Source organism: Ixodes scapularis, unplaced genomic scaffold, assembly GCF_016920785.2.
Source record: "Ixodes scapularis isolate PalLabHiFi unplaced genomic scaffold, ASM1692078v2 PGA_scaffold1__304_contigs__length_218370807, whole genome shotgun sequence".
In the NCBI taxonomy this organism is placed as follows: Eukaryota; Metazoa; Arthropoda; class Arachnida; order Ixodida; family Ixodidae; genus Ixodes; species Ixodes scapularis.
In genome coordinates this window covers 198,350,231-198,372,363 of record NW_024609846.1, presented here as the reverse complement: position 1 = coordinate 198,372,363, position 22,133 = coordinate 198,350,231, and the positions used below count along the sequence as shown (strand labels likewise).

Here is a 22,133-nt window from a genome sequence, read left to right as displayed (position 1 = left end):
GTGCTTATAACATTGTCAGAAAGCCCACGGTAAAATAATGCACAAAAACCTGTGAAGTTGCAAGCTTTCCAAAGTTACAAGATGGAACCACTGTGCCAGTATGCTCGCTCAGAGCACACTGGCAGAGAGACAAGAAGCCCCACAGGAGCTGCCTCCGGAAGCATGACCCTAGAAATACACCTAATGGACAAAACCAAGCAAAAGGGAAGAACTAGGACGGGGCGTCGATTAAAATTGCAGCCCGATAATCGCTATCCTATAATCGATTAGTTAGTCAACTAATCGGTTATGCTGACCTTAAGGCATATCTCAAATAATGCCAAAACTACAATTTAAAAAAAAAATTATTTCATGCCATTGTGGGGATTGTGATCCCTCAACATTCTGTCGCGTCAGCGTTTTGGCGCGCCGTGGCGGCCGCGCTGGCGTAGCGAGAGGTGGCGCTGCTTACCACTGTGAGTGGCTTCCTCCTCTCCCCCCTTGGGGCGATTTCCGTAACGGACCCCCGCACAAAGGAGATCGACGTGTCGCTCCTTGATTGGCCACTTCGCCCCCGCCGTTATCTTAAAACCAGCGGACAGCAGTCTCGCGTCTCTTCTTCCTGGGATTCGGCGGCGGCGACAACGGGGAACCTTCCGGCGCAACGGTGAGCGTTTACCTCCTTAGGGCCACTGCCTTTGGGAGTACCACGTTCGCGGCGAGACGCTCTACCGCGAAGCGGGTTCGCACTCGCGTGGCATGCTGCTCGTCGAGCGCAATGAGACACCAGTCACGTTGGTAACGGTGATAAACTGTTTATTTACAATGAAACAAAATAACAACAACACAGCGGCTATAAGCTGGTGAACGCCGTCGGTGTGGAGATCGCCCACGGCCGAACGGTCGTTCACAAAGGTACAAAGTACGGGGTAAACGCTCACCGGTGCGCCGGAAGGTTCCCCGTTGTCGCCGCCGCCGAATCCCAGGAAGAAGAGACGCGAGACTGCTGTCCGCTGGTTTTAAGATAACGGCGGGGGCGAAGTGGCCAATCAAGGAGCGACACGTCGATCTCCTTTGTGCGGGGGTCCGTTACGGAAATCGCCCCAAGGGGGGAGAGGAGGAAGCCACTCACAGTGGTAAGCAGCGCCACCTCTCGCTACGCCAGCGCGGCCGCCACGGCGCGCCAAAACGCTGACGCGACAGAATGTTGAGGGATCACAATCCCCACACCATCCATGGTGGAATGTAAAGCTTAATTTGAAACTTGATGCTGTAATGCCCACCAAAACAAAATACAATCATAGGCCATGTTAAAGTGTTTTACCATGGAGCACAACAGTGTCGCCTCCTAAAATACACAAGTGCCCACGAAGTTCAAAATAAAGCATTTTCACTTTCTCCTTTAATGTCTAATTCAAAAATGAGTTGATTAATCGGTTTAAAAAAGTGTATTGCGATGAAAGCATTAATCGAGTAATTGGAAAGTTCATTGATAGATTGCCCAGCGCTTCACCTCACTGAGCTGCCTATAAAATCCATCGACCTCTCTTCTCCTAACCTAATTCCCCATTCCCCACCAAGGCGACACTACATCTAACAAGCAGCCCTGATTTCGCCCACTAATAAAGCATTTACCCACTCGTCCTGAGGCGACAAGGGAACGGAACACACTGGAGCACACTCAAAAGCAAATGTGTGAACCAGACCTAAGGCTGCTTTTGAGGTTGCCAGTCTTAGGAGTTGCGAAATTTAGGGGGGAGGTTTTCCCGCTAAATTAGACGGGGCACTGAGCAGTGTGATATTTTCCCGCCTAATTTAGCGGCACAATATAATACTGGTCAGTTAGTATGTATAGACCTTCACTACCCCTCTGAAAGGAGAATGACACATGACTTGTTAGTTCTACAGATATGTCTTCACGGCTATTGACTGCCATAAACTAATTTGGTCTGTTTTTATCGCTGTACCAAATAGAACTCTTTGCTTCCATCGTGTATTCGGTCGCTCTGAGCCAGAAAACAAACAAACATGCAGCCCCTTGAACATATTCAATATAATTTTAATGGGTCGAAAGTGGGAAACTCTTTTGCGGTAGATTTATTTACAGGTGAAAATTTTAGTATGTGATTACTGCTCAAACTTCTATAAAAAGAAAACTTTTTTTTTTGCGCATTTGAATTTAATTTAGTATTGCTGCTTCAGCTACCGTGAGTGCCCTTTTCTTTTTTTTTTTTACAATGTTGCAGAGCATAGTTTTTCTGATGTTCCATGTTCACATTCAATGTTTTTAGATCGATTCTCCTCGCGCACCACTTTCTTTTCTCGCAGCATATTTTGTGTAACACCAGCTGTGCATGCTTCTAAGATATGTTTCTTACTTATGTTAGAATGCATATTTTTGACATAACGTGCTCCCACTGTGGGCCTTCGGGCTGCGGGGCACCCCGAGATAAAAATAAATAAATAAATAAATTGACTTGCGTGTAAGTGCAAACATGACAAAACTAACAAAAATACAATCATATGCACATACGCTATACAAACCGAGTAAAAACGCATTCTGATAACTCTGACTAAAACGTCACACATACCGTATTTACTCGCAGAATGAACACACTTTTTTTCCCGAAAAATCGATGTAAAGTTGGGGGGGGGGGGGGGGGGGGCGTTCATTACGCGAAGTAAAATTTTTGCGTCCGTATTTACTCGCATAATGAACGGACCTTTTATCCTGAGAAATCGAAGTAACATCTTATCTTTGCGCGCGGCGCCCGACCCCGTAACCAAACTAAGCTGTGCAAAAAAAAAAAAACTTTGTTTTCTTTTCCTTAGTTTTTGTTTGTTTTGTTTTTTTGCTGCCTTTCGCAAGCTGTTTTGTTTGCTTAGGCGAGGGCTCTCCGCTTATCTTTCTTATCTCCTTGCGCGCGACGCACGACCCCCCGTAACCAAACTGCGCTGTGCAAAAAAAAAAGAAAAAAAAAGCTCCTCTTTTTCTTTTAATTTTTTCTCAGGTCGGTGGAGTTTTTTTTTTTTTTGCCGCCTTTTGCAAGCTGTTTTGTTTGCTTAGAGGGCTTCTCCGCTCCTCTTTCTTACCTCCTTGTGCGCGGCGCGCGAACCCCCGTAACCAAACTGCGCTGTGCAAAAAAAGAAAAAAAGCTCCTTGTTTTTGTTTTCTCTTAGTTCCTTGGTTTTTTTTTTTTCTTTCTGCCGCCTTTTGCAAGCTGATTCGTTCGCTTAGAGCGCTTCTCCGCTTCTCTTTCTTACCTCCTTGCGCGCGGCGGCGCGCGAACCCAAAATCCAAACTGCGATGTGCAAAAAAAAAAAAAAAAAAAAAAGCTCTTCTCCATGTTTGCTTTTTTTTTCTTGCTTCCGTTGGATCTTTGCGAATTTTTTTAACACCTGTTGCAAGGCGTTTGGTTCGCCCACGCTGCCCATGCATTCGCGACCTCGCTGCACCAGGATAGAAAAGTGCGTTCATTTCGCGCGCGTGGGAGGAGGGGGTCAAAATTTTGACGTCCGAGTTGGGGGTGCGTTTATTACGCGAGTGACAAAAAAGTCAAAATTTTGAGAGCCGACTTGGGGGGTGCGTTCATTACGCGAGTGCGTTCATTGTGTGAGTAAATACGGTATATTTTTTTAAGAAAAAGAAATGATGAATAACGCGATAAAAAAGGAAATTAAAATATTACTCACTCGCAAAGAGAAAAAGAGGAGCAATAAACAGTTGTAAGTTCAGCAGTGTGAATGGTGTTTTTTGTGTGTGGTGTAATCTTTGTTCAGCTGGCCCATCGAAAGCAATGCACCAACTCTCATGTGTCCTCCTTTAAACTTGCCCCAACACTAAGTTGGGGCAAGATTCTTGGAAGCTTCGCATAAGCATGTTTCTGCAGTCGTTTTCTTCATTCTCGATGTCTATGCTGCACAAGATCAGGAAGTGGTCCACGTACCTAAAGATGGCTTGGATTCTGGCACCGTTCAGGCATCTTGAACGATGCCAGAATGTGTACTGACAGACATTTGTATTTGAACATGCTTAACTGGGCGTTAGAGCTAGGGTATTCTACAGCGACCCCAGAAGTGTATTTTACGAGGGGGGGGGGGGGCTAGCGGTTGAATAAAGGGGGGGGGGGGGAATGAAGAACCAACATTACTAAGATTTTACGGCTTATTATCACTACCTATACCGTGCATCTATACATTCATCCTAAATTCCAGTCACAAAGCAACAAGATGTTGACACAGTCTGATCCAATAGTTGAGGTTATACAGAGCTCTATGGTGGCATCGATCTACTATGACGATGTAAAGTGCATTGGAAAATCGGGCGCCTGCACATAGAAAGCTCCCATTTCCAAAGAAGGTGTATTTTAATCGTAGACGCACTCCTGTAAAATTTCTCGGCCCAGCTTCATTTCTGTGAAAAGGTATAGCAAGGCCTTTTTGAAAATTTCTAGAAAACTTTAGTGGCGATGCCCTTTTTTTATTTCAGCATATCTTTCGTAAAGCAAGGGTGGAGGCTAGCTGGTTCAATACTGACATGGTAACCCTGGACACGAGGAAAAGAATGGACGTAGGACAGACACAAAACTCCAAACACAGCTAATATTTTATTTCACCGTCACGTCCTAAAGGGGCCCTGCAAGGACTTTTTTACTGGTTTTTAATTTGCACCGAACCTGAGTGCACTGAACGCAGTAACTTATAGCGAGTTCGTTTCACACGCACTGGTACCGTTCGAGTTCTCTCCCAGAATGCATCGCACTCACAGAGTGTTGCACGGAAAACTGGACTCAAACGAACTCGCCAAATGCACCGCGTGCAGAAGACTGATGTTGCCGCCATTTATGTTGTAGAAAAGGTACCGACTTCAAACCGAAAGTAGCGCCTTTCTGTTCGGAGTGATGCGTGGGAATGCGAGAATGCAGTCGGCTACCAACGTTTATCTACAAACTGTGGTCGCTGCAACCTGTAGTTTATAGTTGCGATGACTTCAAGCAGCTCGGCTGCCGTAGAGATAGTTACAGACGGCGTAAATTTTCGCACCCAGTTTTATACAAAGCAGCTGGTTACGATCTTTCAATTCTTATAACCGTTTACACTGAAGAAAACTGATGATGCTGTCCGAGCAGAAGCTTGATCCGTTTGAGCATGGTATTATGCGTGAACCACTGAAAGGGTACGGCTTAAAACTAGCCTGTTGGAATATCCAGCAAAACTGGGACTTTCGCTTTGGATTGTCATTATAGGCGGATCAGAAATTAGCCTTGGTGAGGGCGTCAAGAACGAGAGCTTTCTCGAACAAAATACGACGGGGCAAGTTAGCTGACGTAGGTAAATGTTAAACATGGTGATGTTGCCCAATCCTCGAGTAAAGTTACCATCTTTAGCTTTCTCTGATGCTTATTGGGCAGACAGAGGTTTCTGCTGGGGGAGTGTTGCCGACAAATGTTAAATTTTCCACCCGCACACGGATGATGATAGACATCTCGGGGACCGCTGTTACGTTTGTTCTGAGCATTTCTTTACACACTGGCATATTTCAGCGTTTGTACGGCAACAGAGCGATTTAAAACCTGCAAATAAATCACGGGTTGTCAATTGCTTCCTTCGGGAAATAGCAGACGCTCACAATTCAAGCTCGCGTTTGATTTCGTGGCCCGCGGGACGCGATTTCTATCAGAAAATCTACTCTTTGTTGCGTTTGGTTCCGCGACATATCGTAGCAGACGAACCCTCGTCGCCTGCTCCCGCTCCTCGCCGGCCCCGCCGGAGCGAGGCATGACGGGATTGCATTTTGGCGCACTCCCGATTTTCTCGGTGCAGCGAGTGCATGCACGCGTGTGGTATCAGCGCTGAAACAAACTCGGAAAGTGCAACCACCCGTGGAGTGCCGGCTGAAACAAACCCGTTCCATGCTGCGAGTGGGCACGCGTGGGCACGAGTGCCGTGAAACGAACTCGCTATTAATGACACTTTTCTTTTCTCGAATTTCACTTTATTTTAAAAGCTACAGGCAAATTAAAATTACAAAATACAAGCAAAAAATAACCTCCTTCATGAGGTCCTTGATTGCTTGAGTGGCCGTGAACTAGAGGAGGGGTAGTGAGCTCAGCGAGCGCTCACGGCTGCCGCACTTCGTGTCGACGGCGCGAGAGGGCGCCACTAAAGCATATGTTAGATAGGCTGTATGAAGCGGGCGGCCAGAGCGGCTCTCATTGCATTTTCTGCGCGATTACACACTAATTCGGCATGACACTTCATTGGCCACAAACGACAGCAAACACGAGGTAGAGATCAGTTCAGAATGGGAGGCCACTTCGCGCTGCCATACCGCGAGACGGCCAAACCGCAAGACAAAGCTGCTCGCCGAAGGCCTTAGAAACGCTCAGAGCCGGTCGGATCCTCCAGTCGATACGACCGCAGCGCCGCCGCGTACATCCGGGACCTTTCCGTGCCAGCGCCTGATCCCACTACTCCTTTCTGGTATGCGCCAACTTTTCCACCGCTTGGTGGCGGGCATGTCGATAGTTCATTTTTTCTTTCCATTGACGTCACGTGGCATCTCATGTGAATTTCCCGCAAAATTTAGCGGTAAAATGACGTCATGACGTGGACACGTGACGTCATTTCCCCGCTAAACTAAGCGGGTAAATTGATGTCTCGTGATTTGAGGTCATGTGACGTCATATATCGGTCGTCCATGACGCTCGTTCATGAAGATTTTCTCCCAGAAAATGACTCATAAAGCGCGATCCAAACCAGCGCGTTTTTGTGCATGTGTAGGCTGTGCGCTTCCCTGAAATTGTGTATTTCGTGATATTTTTGCTGTTTCCGGGGCGCTTTCTAAGTCACAACCATGCGCGTTGGTCAGGACGGTGCGCATTCATGCGAGCGGAGATCATCTGCGCCAGACGGCGAAGAAACGCGGAGCAGAAACTAGTGCCCTCCACCGATTGGCCAGGAGAGGAGCGCCCTACTATGTCACAGCACGTTTTCGTGCGCCTTCAGAAAAAGTTGAAATCATCAAACTTTCTTATGCGCACCCGGAAGGCACAAGGAATCAGCGTGAGGTCACGAAATACGCAATTTTCGGGAGACGTACGGCCTACGTTCGCACAAAAACGCGTTGGTTTGGACCGTGCTTAAACACATACAGCGTTTAAAGATTCATTGTAATCGAGACAGACCCTTGAGGCTCCAGACGCAGAGGGTGGTGTCCTTGGAGATGCTCATGATGAAGTGGCCGTTGCAGGCGATGCCCACATTCACCAGCTCCGCCTGGTGCACGGCCTTGAAGGTGAGCAGCGGCTCCACGTTGCCGGGGGAGCCGTCCTCTCGCCGCCCAACTCGGTACACCTGAACGGCATTGCCCAGTGCCGACGCCAACACGATGGCGCGGCTGTCGGGACTCCATCGGACCCGCGTAGCATGGTCATACTCAACATTCACGCGCACCGACCTGCACACAACCCAAGCCAAAGATTGCAAAAGTCAACCTTCGCCATCTCCTTCCACTTGTGCTTGCAAGCAACCACGTTTCATTCTTGAATCATCAGTCTCGTCATCGTAGGCAAGCGTTAGCAAGGCTCGACTGCCAGATGATCTGCGCATGTCAGCTGCAAGATGGCGTCTCCCAAAGATAATACAAACGACTGCACAAGAACTTGTAGTTGGGCTAGTTCCTTACCGCACTAAACGTCTATACCACACTAAACAGAAGTTTGGGGCAGTTGGTTCGTGGTCACCTTAAAAGGCGCCAAGAAATATGCAAGGACAAAAACATGGACGATACAGGGCGCCCTGTATCGTTCACTTTCTTGCCCTTGTGTATTCTTAGCGCTTTTAACATGAAACATTCTTTGGCTAGCTGTTCGGCATTTCGTGAAACTCAAAAGTGAAGCCTAAATAAAAGCGTGGCCGCAAGACTCCACACTGATGAATCGACGAGTGGGAGAGAAGGAGTAAAGGCTGATTGGGGTGGAGTGAGGAGATGGAGAGAGGTTCTGAAGGTTCTGCAAGATTATCATACTCTTAGAAAGAAAGGTCAACATATTCCTTCTTAAATGGAGGAACGGGTCTGACACATATATTCCTTCAGAAATGAAGTAACCTTGCCCCCTTAAACAAGAGAGGAAACTTCCTTTTCCATCGATTCGGAAATGCATTTCAAGATGGCGGCACAAAATCGAACGTCTCTTTGCGTCTCCAGCTTGTAGCTTGCTCTTTTGCGGCGGAAACGGGAAGCTCTCTAATGAAAGTCCCCCAATTCTTTTGCTCAGCGGGCACGGCAGAGCTGCTCACGATCATGGCTGGCGAAATGCCATTTCTGAATGCAAACAACACTCTTCACTGTCTCAATGTGGTGCTGCAGCAAATATGGGATTGTACATTATTACAGAGTTTTAGTATTGCGTATCAAAGCAAACGCAAGAGCTGTGCATTTGCGTTTGAGTTGTGTGCTTCACGCTGCGCATCGTTGCCATGAGCCAATCCAAGACCGCAACTCTGGGCTCCGGGCACGTACAGTGTGGAACACTCAACACTAACGCAAACACATAGGGCTTGCATTCGCTCGTATACACAATGCAAAGACTCACTACTGTTTCACCGGTTACCAATACCAATGAAACATTCTGCAGAGGACAGATCTGCAAGCTGGTAGCAGTTCCTTCAATGTGGAAAGGCTGAGATGGACAAAAGGACAACGCGTAAAAATGAAAGAAACTAAATGTTCTGGGAAGACAGGCACTTAAAAAATACCAGGACGGAATCCGTTTCTTTTTTTTTTCTTTCTTGGTGGGGAGGGGAGGGGAGGGGTGTATTTGGTTCGAAAGGTTTGATAGCGACTTTGGAAGTTTTGCCGATTGTCAGAAGTCGCGACTTTGATAGCACCATATGCTTTACCTACAATTAATGTAATTTTACATGGATTTCTCAGATTAACTAGCATGTTTTCATTGATTTTATACCATTTTTATTTGATAACTTGGTAATTAAAAATGCTGCAATTGGCACCAGTGATGGTAATTTGCACACTTTTGATTGTCATACTTGTTTGCACATTTGAAATAAAATTCTAAGCAACAAATTATATTAGAGCTTGGAAAACTATGTATTAAAATATCTTAATTTTATTATTAATACAAATTACGGCAACGCAGGCCTTCAATCAACACCACGATCACAAAAAGAACACCATTTAAGTATACAGTCGAGCCCGGTTATATCACACCCGGGTATTTCGAATTATTGTTTATATCGAACAGTCCAAACATCCCCTTGAAAATCACATGTCGAACTCCCATGGCGGGGACACCCGGCCTCCCGCGGTCGGATTGTGCCGGCGGCGAGCACACATTTCGCGTTGCGGGGCCGGCAGACCGCCAAGACAGCATACGTGCACGGGGATACGCAGCCAAAGATCAATTGTAAAAAAAAAAAAAAAAAAAAAAAAAAAGAAAGACAACCATAAAAAAAAGTGGAGGATGGCAAAAGTAAGGGGAAGGGCGTAGGAAGGGCAGGGAGTGCTCGTTGTTGGAACGGTAGCGTGCGCTCTTTCCCCGAACACCTCTGTCGCTGCGCGACTCCTTAGTCCCGAAATAAAATAAGCAAAAAAAAAGTCTTCGTGAAGTCGAGTATGTTAACAACAACGGTTGAGCAATCGCACTTTGAACGCCTAATCTTAATTGTTTACGTTTTTCCTTCGCAAATTTTGCTCTTTTTTTTTCTGCCTGAATTTAGTGAGGTTTCTTTTTTGTAGCTTGTTTAACTTTATTCTATGGATCGAAATTCTTTTTTTGTACAACTCACTTTTCCATTTTTCATTTTTTTTTTTACTTATTTGCTTGTTTTGTTGTTGGAGCTGTGTGGAGGTCGTGGCCAGGCGTAAATAAATGATCGCAAACACCGTCGCGTAAACGCGGCGGTGTTTGTGGTCTTCACCAACTAAGCTCAACTGTATTTAGCGGCTCTTACAGCCTCTATTTGGTAAGGTCCCGTTTGTCGCGGCCTTCGGTATTAGTAGAGATGCACAGAAATTTCAACTGGAGCTTAAGTTACCATATTTTTGTATATCAAACTAGCGATATATTAAACTATTTAACGGTCCCCTTTAAATTCGATATATCCGGGTTCGACAGCAATAGTCTTTAAAGAAAGGTATCATTTTTTTTTTAGCATATAAAAGTCTCTGACGCTATCAAGATAGACAAGCAGTCAAACAATGGATACAATATAGTCCTATGACTCGCGCGGTGCTTTAAAAAACAGACACACTTCTGCTGTCTGACTCGGATTCCGTGTTTGGGTTTTTGTGGTGAGAACAGCATTTCTTGATTTATACGTTTTGGGAACATATGCTAAACTCATCACCTGTTGCAATATTTTGTAAAATTTGATTTTGTTATTATTTTGCTGGGAATAATGTTAAAGCAATTAATCATCTAAATACACAAGAACCTGCTAAAAGGCCCGCAGTTCATTATTTCACATGGAAATTATCTGAGCGAGGCGAGGCAGCAAAAGCACAAATATCAGCACAAAGTTTTTCAACAAATGGAATATCCGACAGGGTGATTCAAGGAGACGCCAGGCTCTTTTAATCGACCGCAAAATTCGGTTTCTTAACCTATCACGCTACGACTTTGTGCAGCGTTGCCCACAGGTGGTGCTTTTTTTTTTCTTTTTTTATAAAATTTGTGAAGAGCGAACTTACCTGAGGAAAAAGTAAAGAAAGAAAAAGGCTTAGCTCCTATGGAAACGCAGCGACGCCACCGGTCTTCGAACAGCACGGCGACGTTTCGCACGGGAGACAAGAGATGGCGCAACGAACGCCGCCAACGAACGAGCATACGGCGCCGAGAGCTGGCGTTTTTAGCAGACGATCTTTTCGACTCAAAAGCGGTGCGCGTTCCGCAGGCGGCGACAGTCACAGAAACAAAAAACAGGCGCGGTAACAACAAGGAAGTGCTAACGACCTTTACAACAGTAGTTTTACCTTTACGCTGAACAAGCTTCTTATCCTGTACAAAAATGCTCGAATGGCACGTAGTCTTTCAGTAACACATTCGACATATTGATTCCATGATAATAAAAACGTCCTCGTATAATCATAGATATTCGACACAATTATCGTACGGCAAAGGTTTACAAGTACAATTGTTACATGGTGTCGAGTGAAGTAAAATTCTAGGTGGCATCAATACGTTTATGAGGATTTCGGAAACACGTTAGTTTAGTTTTGGCAAAATTTCCTGAAATGGCGTTTCAGTTAAACCAACCTATTAGTGTATTTATATCTCTTTGGAAGACTAAAACAGCATTGTCATAGTTTTCAGAGGGTAAAACTAGCACCGTATCGTCAGCATACTGAAATAGCCTAGCCTGCAGTGGTAGAAAACCTAATCATTTACGTAAACATTAAATAAAATTGGTCCCAGAGTGCTACCTTGTGGTACACCACATTCGACTTTAGCTGTACTGCTTATATTATTTATAATTTTTACCTTTTGTAGTCTGTCGTTAAAGCAGTTCTGAAAAAAAAAAGTTATAAAACTGTCCCCTGAAACCTAATCTGCAAAGCTTTTGAAGTACAGTCAAACCCGTTTATACCGAACTCGCAAAAAAAGTACCAGTTCGATATAAAAGTTTTAATGAATTTGACTTTCACAAATCCATTTTCTGCTGACATATTACACAATGAAATAATCTTGCATCTTCCGCTGCTTTTTCTTCATTGCAACCGCGTTAACGATATTTTTCTAAGCTATCGACGGACTCCAAAATGCTGAGGCCGCTGCCTTCTATATTCGCGCATTAGCGCCGAACTACGCCGAGAGCACAGAGCACGTCCGAGCTGGAGCATCTTTTCCTGCAGAGCGCCGTTTTGCTCTGCAAGTTGGCTTTCCCATAAGGCAGGCGGCTGCATTGGGGGAAAGCCACCTAGTAAAGCAAGCTGGCTTTTTACAGTCCCTGGATCGTGTCCAATACCAAACAAATGTCGACACCCGTGGCCGACACAACACTCTGGTTGCCGCCGTCGCTCACAGACATCTCACAGATTGCGGCAACATTTCTTCGGAGGAAGAAGAGCGGGAACGGAACGAGCGGCGATGTGCGCAGCAGTGCGAATGGTTTCGCAACCGCCGCGATGCCGCTATCGGCTAAAGTTACACTGCCGTCGAGCGCTTCAAATTCCCCTGCGAAAGAAGAGCAGATCGCTCGCCTGGAAAGCCACCGCCGAGAACAGAAGCTACTCCGCTGCTCTTTTTTCTTCACCAAAATAAAAAGACTAAACTTTTTTTTTTTTTTTTGGGGGGGGGGGGGGGGGGGCGGTTTAGAGTTATTAAGTAAGCTACGCCCTTTCAGAGTACCGCATTCCTTTTCTTTGGCATTTTGCCGACAATACAGTCGCCCTATGCAACAATATTCTGGTTCGCTGCTGCACCATTGAACAGCGGCAGTGACGTGAGTCGCTATCATCATCATCGCGTTTTCTCAACGCCACTATCTTGGGCTGTTTACTGTTTACTGCGCGCACACGCTGAGGTCCGTCGCTCAGCACGTGCGTTTTCCGTGTTACGTCAAGATACAAACAACACGACCTTAATTCGCTGCCACAGCAGCGGCTGCGGCAGCTGGCGCAGGCGACGGCTAGGCTCGGCTAAAGTCACCCTTCCATCTGCATGTGGCAAGGAGGTTGCATGTGGACCCAAGATTGCGGCGCCTGACGCGCTACAGACGCGTAGTTTTGGAGTTTCGGTACTCTGAAAGCGTAGCTTTATTTAGTGACTCAAGGCCGCGGCCGCCCGGAAAATAAAAAAATAAAAAATAAAGCCAGCGTGCTCTGCAACGTTAGTAGAACACTCAGTTGGGAAACTCGCCGTCGAAACCTGGGCCGCTGGCGTCCACCGAGACCGAGCTAAATACGACAACAGCGCCACTCTTTATCATTCGTCTGTACTGTGGTCACCTTGAGCTTTTAGAAAGCATGTTTTTGTGCAAAAACAAACGGAAAAGACTCGTTTTGTATGAAATGTTTTGGAGTTTAGTACAAAATGAAGGGCGCGTGATGTTAATTTCTATAATCTTTAGTTTGCAAGGTTTTGCGGAACAATTAATATTGTTTTTATACAACCATGCCTCAGCGGTGCTTTCAGGTAGCGCGTCCCGACCTAGGTGCATTTTAACTTAGAAAGTAATTCGCGGCGCGTCCGCTGGGGAGACCGGGGTAGCACCCCTGTAACCTCTTCACAACATATGTGTTTCGGCGCCAAAATGGCCGATTAAAGCCAAGATAGAAGTTACGTGCAGTTCCTCGAGTGGCCGCTGCGGGAGAAATGGCGGCGTTGTGTTCGCCATTAGCTCGGTTCTGGAGGACAGATCGGGGCCACTTTTTCAGAGCAGTCCCTATGGCAGTTTCCCAACTGAGTGGTTCTAGTAACGTTGGTGCTCTGCAAACTGGCTTTTCCCCAATGAGGCCGCTTGCGTTGGGGGAAAGCCAGCTTGCAGAGCAAAACGACGCTCTTGGCAGTTCGATATATCGGTAGCGGCTGCTATTTTTGTTCGATGTAACCGTAGTTTTTGCTATATATTATCACTGTAACATTACTGTGCACAAAAAGTGTTTGATATAAGAGATAATTCAATGTAAACGGGTTCAATATAGTCGGGTTTGACTGTAACAGAGAATGATCAATGGTATCGAAAGCATTCGATAGATCTATAAAAAGAGCTAGGGCTATCTTATTATTGTCTAGTGCTTCGTTAACAGAGTCAGAAAAAGCTTCTAAAAGTGTAATACTAGTACTTTTTCGCTGTCAAAAACCATATTCCGTGCTAGAAAATATATTAAATTTATCACAAAAACTGGTCATTGTAAGTTGCACCCACTTGTCGGTATGAGCTAATACAGGTAGAATGGCAGCAGGGTGAAGATTTGGGAGAGTTGGTTTTGCATATTGAAGAATTAAAACAGCGCGAACAAGACGAAGGACAGGAGGAGACGTAGACAGGCAGAGCGCTGACTCTCAACTGAACTTTATTGAAAAGCAACACATAAAAATCGCCGTGAATAAATAGGAAACAATTCTTATCACTTTGTCATGCACTATGACAGGCAAACACGTGCCCCCAGGAACGCCAGTTCTTTATCAAACAGAGCAATTGAAGGCGCACTTACGCACACGTCATTGGGGTACGCCTCGGCAATCTTCCTCGTTTGCTGTCTATACGCCTACCTTCCCTCCCCCCTCCTCCTCCTCCTCCTCCTCCCAGGATGACTGTGTCTTTTAACATCGGTTCACACCCTCATCTGTCACACTGAATAGCGAGATTGTCCGAGGGCGATGACCTCATCGCCCTGTCTGGCCGATGTGCACTCTGTTGCATGACAGGGGCATCGGATAAACGACACCCTCTCTACACTGTACAAACTGTTTTCTGTGTTTCTTTGTACATGCGTGACTCTTCTGTTTACCACGATCTACTCTCGCACATAACCTTCCCAACTTCGATGGGGCTGAAAACACCACCGGGACGTTCTGTGTCTGCGCCACCTTCTTCAGCCTCAGTCACCATGTGTATGTACGGCAGAGCCACTGGCTTTACTTCAGGTTTTTTTTACTACAGTACTTGTACGGATGTTTCAGTGCCTTGATGAGACTCTCTGCCACTTCCACGAGAAGGCTGTGCGGATATTCCCCCTTAGTTAGACTTTCTACTTGCAATGAAAAACTACAGCTCATCTCATGTAGACATGATTTAGCTAAGGCCGTCTTCGGGCAGGTTACTGCGATGCCCCTCTTCACCACCTTAAAATGACTAGAATCGAATGGCAGCACTCCCCTCTTACTCCTGAGACGGTAAGACCGGCACAAATAGTCGTCTGTAAAAGTAAGCTTCAAGTCTAGGAACTGTGGGCTCCCACCTATCGGTTTTTCTTGGGTAAATTTTAACTCCTTTGAGCATGACCTGAATATCTCTAACGTTTTATTTATGACCTCGCCTATCGGAACTATGTCGGAACACCACAAGGTATTCATCTACGTAACTAAAAACTCTTCTTACTACTCCCTCAAGACCCCTTTCTATCTCTCGATCACAGCGCGCCAGGTAGATGTCACTCGGGACAGGTGCAACACTCGAGCCGATGCACACTCCTTCCCTCTGTAAAAGTTGTTCTTGCTTAAAAACAATGAAAGTGGACCCCAAATAAAAACACAGTACTTCAAGAAAGCTCTCCACGCTAACCCCGCAGGAGTTCTGAAAAGCGACACTCCCGTACAATTCAATGGCTTCCTTAACAGCGCCTAACGTTTTTTGTATGTGGTAACGAATAGTACAGATATTCAACATCGAAGGACACCGCGTGACAGGAACCTGGGTTGTCCTCTTTCAACCATTCTACAACACACTCCGAACTATCCACTCTAAACGGATAGTGCCACTTCAAACTTTTCAGGTGTCATTGAAGAAAGGATGCCATGTGGATCTGCCATGACCCTTTTTGAAAAACGATTGTCCGAAATGGCCTGGACTCCTTGCGAGTCTTAACCGAGAAGAGAACGTTAAGGTACATACCTTTTTCTCGTTGTACCAGAGCCTTAAGCCTATCAGACCCATCCCATCGCACGACTGGATCGCCCGTTGTTTGATTTTGTTCAAAGGCATCTTGTCGACCAGCTTAAAGTTCTTTCTAATCGTTTCCCCCGCCTTCTTCCAAAACATATCTTTTGGCACTAAAGAAAAACAATCCTCCTTATCAGAGACAAGTGACTTAAGGCGTCGTTCCAAGCAGAATGAGACCACATTATCAGTACTATGCCTCGATTTTCGTTTGCCCGACCTTCGTCTTGTACGCGCTCTTTTAATTCTTCAAGAGGTAGACTGGAAATGGGTCTGAAGCTCTAATTCCTGTTTTTTACCCTTTTTATGCAGTGGACATATACTAACAGATATCTTCAAGCCCTTAGGAATTCTTCCGGTATGAAAGGTGTCACTAATTATTTTCATTAAAACGTGTTTTAATTTATCGAAGTTATACCGAATATCTCGTATTCTAATGTTATCAAATACATACTGGTGTTTTAGTTATTGGCATAGCATTTATAATCCTCAAAAGTTCGCTCTCCGTCAATGAACAACTCTTGTCCTATGCACTAAGAACAAGACGTCAATGCAAAAATTAGAAGAGTCCCTTACAAATAAAATGTAAAATAAAACAAAAATGAAAGTTGAAAAATGAAAACTACTGAAAAATTCTCACTGTTGCTGCCCGAAAGACCATTTAGCCAAATATTCAAGTTCGTCTTTTTTTGAAAGAGATGGAGCTGCTGACACACCAGTCATTCCGTCTTTCAAAGCTTGCCCTTACATTTTACAACACCCAAGACGGAATGATAGGTGTGTCAGCAGCCCACCTACAACTTTTTTTTAAAAAAGGGAACTTGAATATTTGGTTAAAGAGTCACCAGGCAGCGACAGTGAGAATTCTTTATTGTTTTTCATTTATCATTTTTCAATTTTTATTTTTTGTTTTTATTTGTAAACTTTTGTTAATAATTTTTCATTTCTTTTTTTTTAAGTTTTTGGATTGGCATTTTGTTTGTAGTGCACAGAAGATAAGTTGCTCATTGTAAGTAGAAGATAATCAATACAAACCAAGATTTGTATGTCAGCGCTGAGCGACTGGGATATTTTTTAGTGCGCGTGTCTGTGAGTGTTTTTCTTTTGGTGCGCTGCAACGTTAAATAACGTGAACCCGCGCTGCAACTTTAAATAACATGAACCCCCAAGTGAAGATGTTCTTGCTTTGAGATTGCACCGGGACCCGACGACGGAGGCAGCTGATGGTCGCTGACGTAAGAGTAAACCAGACAGGACTCCGCGGATAAGGAAAAAAGAAAAGACGTCTATTTAAAAGCGAAGCTATTTTCCGAATTCCTGCAAAAGGTCACACCCACGTGCTGTCCTCTCCTCCTCTTCCTTTGTTCTAAAATGTCTGTTGCGCCAGCCCGCACGAGCGCCGCCAGTCCACCTAAACACAGGGGCACACGTGGCAAACACGCACAGAAAACGAAACTCAGTCCCGTTCCCGCGTCCATTCACGCCGATGGCGGGGCCGATTCTCACACCCCAGCTCGCCCAGTCAGCAGTCCTAACGGAAAAGGTGCGGGTGCTTAGGCGGCCAACTTGGAGGGAATGACTAAAGCCCCTTGATATGTTTTCGTTTGTCTTTGCAAGTAGCGCCAAATGCGCGAGCGCACGTGGCCCAGGTCTCGAGCGGCCCTTGGAAGCAAATGGCGGCGCAGCACTAAAATGAGCGGCCCTTGGAAGCGAATGGCGGCGGAGCGCCCGCTCGTGGCACGTGTCTTGCGCAATTCCACAACAATGGTTGGCGGTACTTGTGAAAACACCTTTATCAAAGGGCTTTAGGAATGACCGGTGCGCTGCGATATGCGTACTGCGGGTAAAATATAGGGTGGTTGACAAAGCGGCGAATGAAAAAGCTTATTAAACAAACAGAGGCTGGCGATGCGGCGACGACTGGAAAGAGGCGGGAGCCCAGATTCAGTTTTTAAGGATGACATGCTGACGAATGCAAATTCTTTTTTCCCCGGTCAGCGTGGTTTTAGAAACTCTCGCTCCAGCCAACTATTCGAGTTCGTCGCAGACCTTCATTTTAACAACGCAGACCTTCATTTTGACAATCACAGCTCAGTCCTCGCGCGTCGGCGAGCGAGCGCGTGCGTGGCCGAGTGGTTACCCCGCTTGACTTTCGTGCGTAACTCCCAGGGTTCGATTCCTGGGAGTTACGCGTCTTTTATTTATTCTTTCAGTTTAATGTTCCGGTAAATTCGAGAACCCCGTCGCTTGTTCGAGGTCTGAATGTTTCTAGTCGCCGAATATTCCAGAAACCCACGCGGGTACATAAGGGACTCCGCGCTCGATCCTGCTGTTTCGCCGACATCGACGCCTGCGACGCTAACCTTTCTCTATTTTGTTTTACGCACAAGTTCGCCCCATTAAAGGTTCAGTTTGTTCAGTTATTCGCCGCCTCCCATCATTTGTCACCCCTGAAACTTTCTCTGCTCCAGATGAACCAATTCGTCGTCCAGATGGATAACATCATTTCTAACCAACACAGTTAGTGTGGGTAAACAATTCTTCATCCAGGGGTCTCAAATACGCAGCCCGCGACTCGCCGGGGCGCGGCCCCCAAGCATCGAGCGGCTGCCAGCTGCAGTTCCCATGTCTCGAGCGATGCGTCATCAACCTCATGTCGCCGCTTCACGCTCCAAAGTTGCGCTGCCCTTATAACATAGTGTTCTCTTTTCCGTCTCTTTACGAGTACTGTTTCGCCTCAATTGTTGCTTCTCAACGTTTTCTCACGTTACTCACCTGTACGACAATCTCACTACTAGGCTACAAGCGCGATCTCTTAGGATGCACCACGATTGCACGAACTCATGCCCAGCAGGGGCAGCTTTCAAAGATTAAGCCATAACTAAGTGGGGAAGTACAATTAAAACGAAAAAAATATATATATATCGTATAATACCAGTATACAATTTGCCAGATAAGCAAAGACTCTCCTATGAAGTATTTTTAAACACGTTGAACTCGATTAATTTGCGAAAAAAAAAAAAAAAAGAGTAACACGCCCCCCCCCCCCCCCCCCCCCCCCCCCCCCCGGGGCCTGCTTTTTTTCTTTTTTTGGTAATACGTCCAAAAATACGCCTTTAAAATAAATAAATGAAAATTTAATTTAAAAAAAATTACCGATGCTAGTTTTTTCCGTCACCCATCACCGACTTCATCAACAGGAAAAGCTCCGGCTGAGTCGACCGCAACTGTTCTCCGATTTCCAATATATTCGGAAGTGCCCCGAGGCACCGTGCAAGACCGACACTTTGGGGTGGAAAGTTGGGCCAGTTGGTGAATGTAGAAAAGGCGCAACGAGACACAGACAATTAAGAAGCCCCCCAAAGAGGTCTTAGACGGCCGTCGGCGAATTGTGTGCAACCACGATGTGGTGGGCGTATCTCAACACATTCTAAGAATGATATACTGCTGATATGCCTCACCGGAAGGGCTGAGCACGAGTGCTGCATTCGGCTAGAACTGGCGAAGCAGCACTGTTGTTTGCCGCCCCCCCCCCCCCCCCCCCCCCCCCTTTGAGGGAAATACCAGCAGGCCTTACTACGAAGAGGGAGTTGGCAGTTTACAGGCCTTCAAAAGGATCCGTTGAGATGGTTTTGAGCGTCTCCAGAAAAAAATCCAGGAAAGATGAGCAACGCGAGAACCTAATAGCTGCTCAGCCTGAATGAGCCTCAAGCAGTGATGCGAGGGCTCGAAAAAAAAATATAATAATAAAAAAGTTTTTTCTGATTTTTTCCTTCGACATATTATTCGGAAAACAAAAACCGAAACCCAATTTCCTCAAGTATTAGCAAACCTATTAAGCACATTTCTGCAACGAACATTTCAATTGATGACCCTTTCGAAAGGGAAAATAGTCATCCCACACCTCTGCATTGAGTTTTGTCGGCAGAGCAGGCGGATATTTAATCACGCGCTATACTCAACATAATCAATCTTTCAGCCCCTAAGAAAACCTAACAGAGCGACAACGGGGAAAGTGAGGAAACAGAAGCACCTCGGGTTGTCTGCCGCCTCGCCCCGTCGTTCCACCGCTTTCATTGTCTAAAAACTATGCATCGACCATCCCGAATGACCGTTGCTTTACTGTTCACAATTGCTCTAAATATTTAAGACTTTGGTGAACGTTTTATACGGAGGAGAAATTACAGTGCTGTCCGAAGCTTTTTGTTTAGTGTGTGTATGCATGTGACGAAGCTGTGTTTCTAAGTCATGTATGGTGTGTTTGTCGATCAGTAAATCAATGCATGACTCATAACTCACAGCCGAATCTCCACTACCACATCAGCGTGAACATAGCTTTAAGTAACAGAACAGCAGATTGACGAAATATAGTCGTATGTCGAGCATTATCATGAAAGTAGTGCCATGCTTTAATGCCACGTTAAATAGTCTTATTCAAACGGCAGTGAAGTTTAACAACACTGAAGTATTTTGTCATGAACCTTTCCTCATCTAAGTTTACAATTAGTCATGCATCAAAGCGTATATACAGGACCAAACTTAAAAGCAACATTGGACGAGGTAGATTTGCACGCACTGCTCTAAATTAAGACGGATGTTCCAAAGCAGTGTGTTAGTTGGGCGCTACTCTGACTCCGTGTTTGGGTCATCTCCGTTGTCGCATTTCAGATCAGGGCTCCCTAGCTCGAGATTGGAGCGAACAAATACCAACTTCTGGGGTGCTATGTTGCGCTTTTTGCACTCCCAGGAGACTTGAAAGAAGGAAGTGACGTCAACGACTAGAGCAAACGCAGATTGGATGTTGACGGAAGAAAACAAAATCAACACCCAATCTGCATTTGCTGCGTTGTTGACGTCACTTCCTTCTCCCTAGTCTCCTGGGAGTGCAAAAAGCGCAACATAGCCCCCCTGCACTCTGTGTCCATTGAGTCGGTTCCTACTCTTGGTGTGGACACCGCTGAACTTTGACCAGTTTCGACCGCACACAGCGGAGGAGGGTGGTAATTGAAGAAGGCAAGGGGTTCAGAGGCACACAGCCTTAGCCACCACGTGGACGGTGCAATATGCTTCGCCGAGTCCTCCAATGCCTTCCTCGACCAAGCACCTGACAGGACCGGGGATTCGGCGAGATTTGACATTTTTCCCGCATCGAGGCACATCCTCTCTGCCGTCTCTGTGATGTGGTCTATTGCGTGGCATACCTCTTCTTCACACCACCCTTTGAACTTCGGGTCGAGCAAATTTGCGGCCACATGTGCTGGACGGCAAATAAAGTTCAGTCAGCCACGCAGCATTTCTACTACTCTTTCCTTTTCGCCCATTGTCAAGGCGGAGTTTAGAAGGGCCTCTTCCACTTGTCTTGTTACTTTGAACATGATCTCATGGATGCCTGACAGAACAGCAGTTTCTGACTCAGCCTCGGAAATAGCACGGGAAACTGGCTGCAACACGTGGAAGGTGCTTTGCACATCTCGCCAAAAGTAGTATTCATCTAATATCGTTGTTCTTAATTCCCTGCTCCCCTGAAGCTCCGCAGCGATCCCAGTTTCCTGTAAAGCATCTTTGTTTTTTCAGTCTTCCAGTGACATCAAAATGCCCGCCCAGCGACTTTCAGCTGGTAGTTTTAATGTGGTCTGGTTTTCTGCATAGCACTCTTCTTGCCTCTTAACAAAGCGAGCCGCAAGCACGTGAGGGTTTCTGACATACTTGATTACACCCTTCTTGCAAACTTCTTGCACTGTCAGCAGTTATAGCATGTCCGACAGCAACAAGTTTAGTTCATGAGCACGGCATCCAAGAGTAGTGATGCGGAGACTGACGACGACTGTCCACGCGGCCTTCATGTTGCTTGCATGATCGGTAACAAGAGCGAAAACCTCGTCGGTTCCAATTTTCTCCACAACCTTCAAGATCTCTCCCGCGATGTAGTCTCCTGTGCGCCCGTGACCTTCCGTCTCCGCGGCGCTGTAGAAAATAGGCTTTGGTGTAGCCACCACAAAGTTCAAAATGCTCTCGTCCCGTACAATGGTACAGCTGTCTGTGAGTATACTCGCAGACAGCTGTACCAATGCGTCACAAAGAGCGGCGCTGACTTTCTCTTCCACCTGCGTCATCACTCGGGCACACTCGGCCTCCAAGAGTCGTCCATCTAAAGAATGCCTGGAAGGCGGCACGAATGCGGGTCTGAGGAGCTTGAGCGCTTCTGGCCAGTATCTGTTTTCCGTAACAAACAAAGGCGTTCCACTGGCATATATCGCTCGAGCCAGCGCCTCGCCAACCTCGCTTTAACACTCTTGCATCATTCTGTCAACGAACGCTTCCATAGAGGCAATTGCTGCTTGACATACCTGTCGGCCTCATTTTCAGAGCGTGGGCTTTCATTTTCCACAGGTGCACGCTCTGATCGAAAAAGTTCCACAGATGGGCTCCTGGACCGACATGCCACCATACTCAGATCTTTGCGGGTCGTCCAGTGCTGCAGGCCGGGGGGCACTTCGGACACCTCGCGATGTGCTACCGCAAGCGGGTTG

At 46.2% G+C, this 22,133-nt stretch overlaps 1 protein-coding gene across 2 annotated transcripts in view; it reads right to left on the bottom strand.

Annotated features, from left to right (window-relative positions):
* Positions 1 to 22,133, bottom strand: part of LOC8043884 (transducin beta-like protein 2) — a 199,727-nt gene that overhangs the window by 44,234 nt on the left and 133,360 nt on the right. For both annotated transcript variants that reach the window (XM_042291044.1, XM_042291046.1), the window contains exon 4: positions 7,167 to 7,438. In XM_042291044.1, coding sequence (XP_042146978.1) covers positions 7,167 to 7,438 — 272 coding nt within the window. The remainder of the gene's footprint in view (positions 1 to 7,166; positions 7,439 to 22,133) is intronic.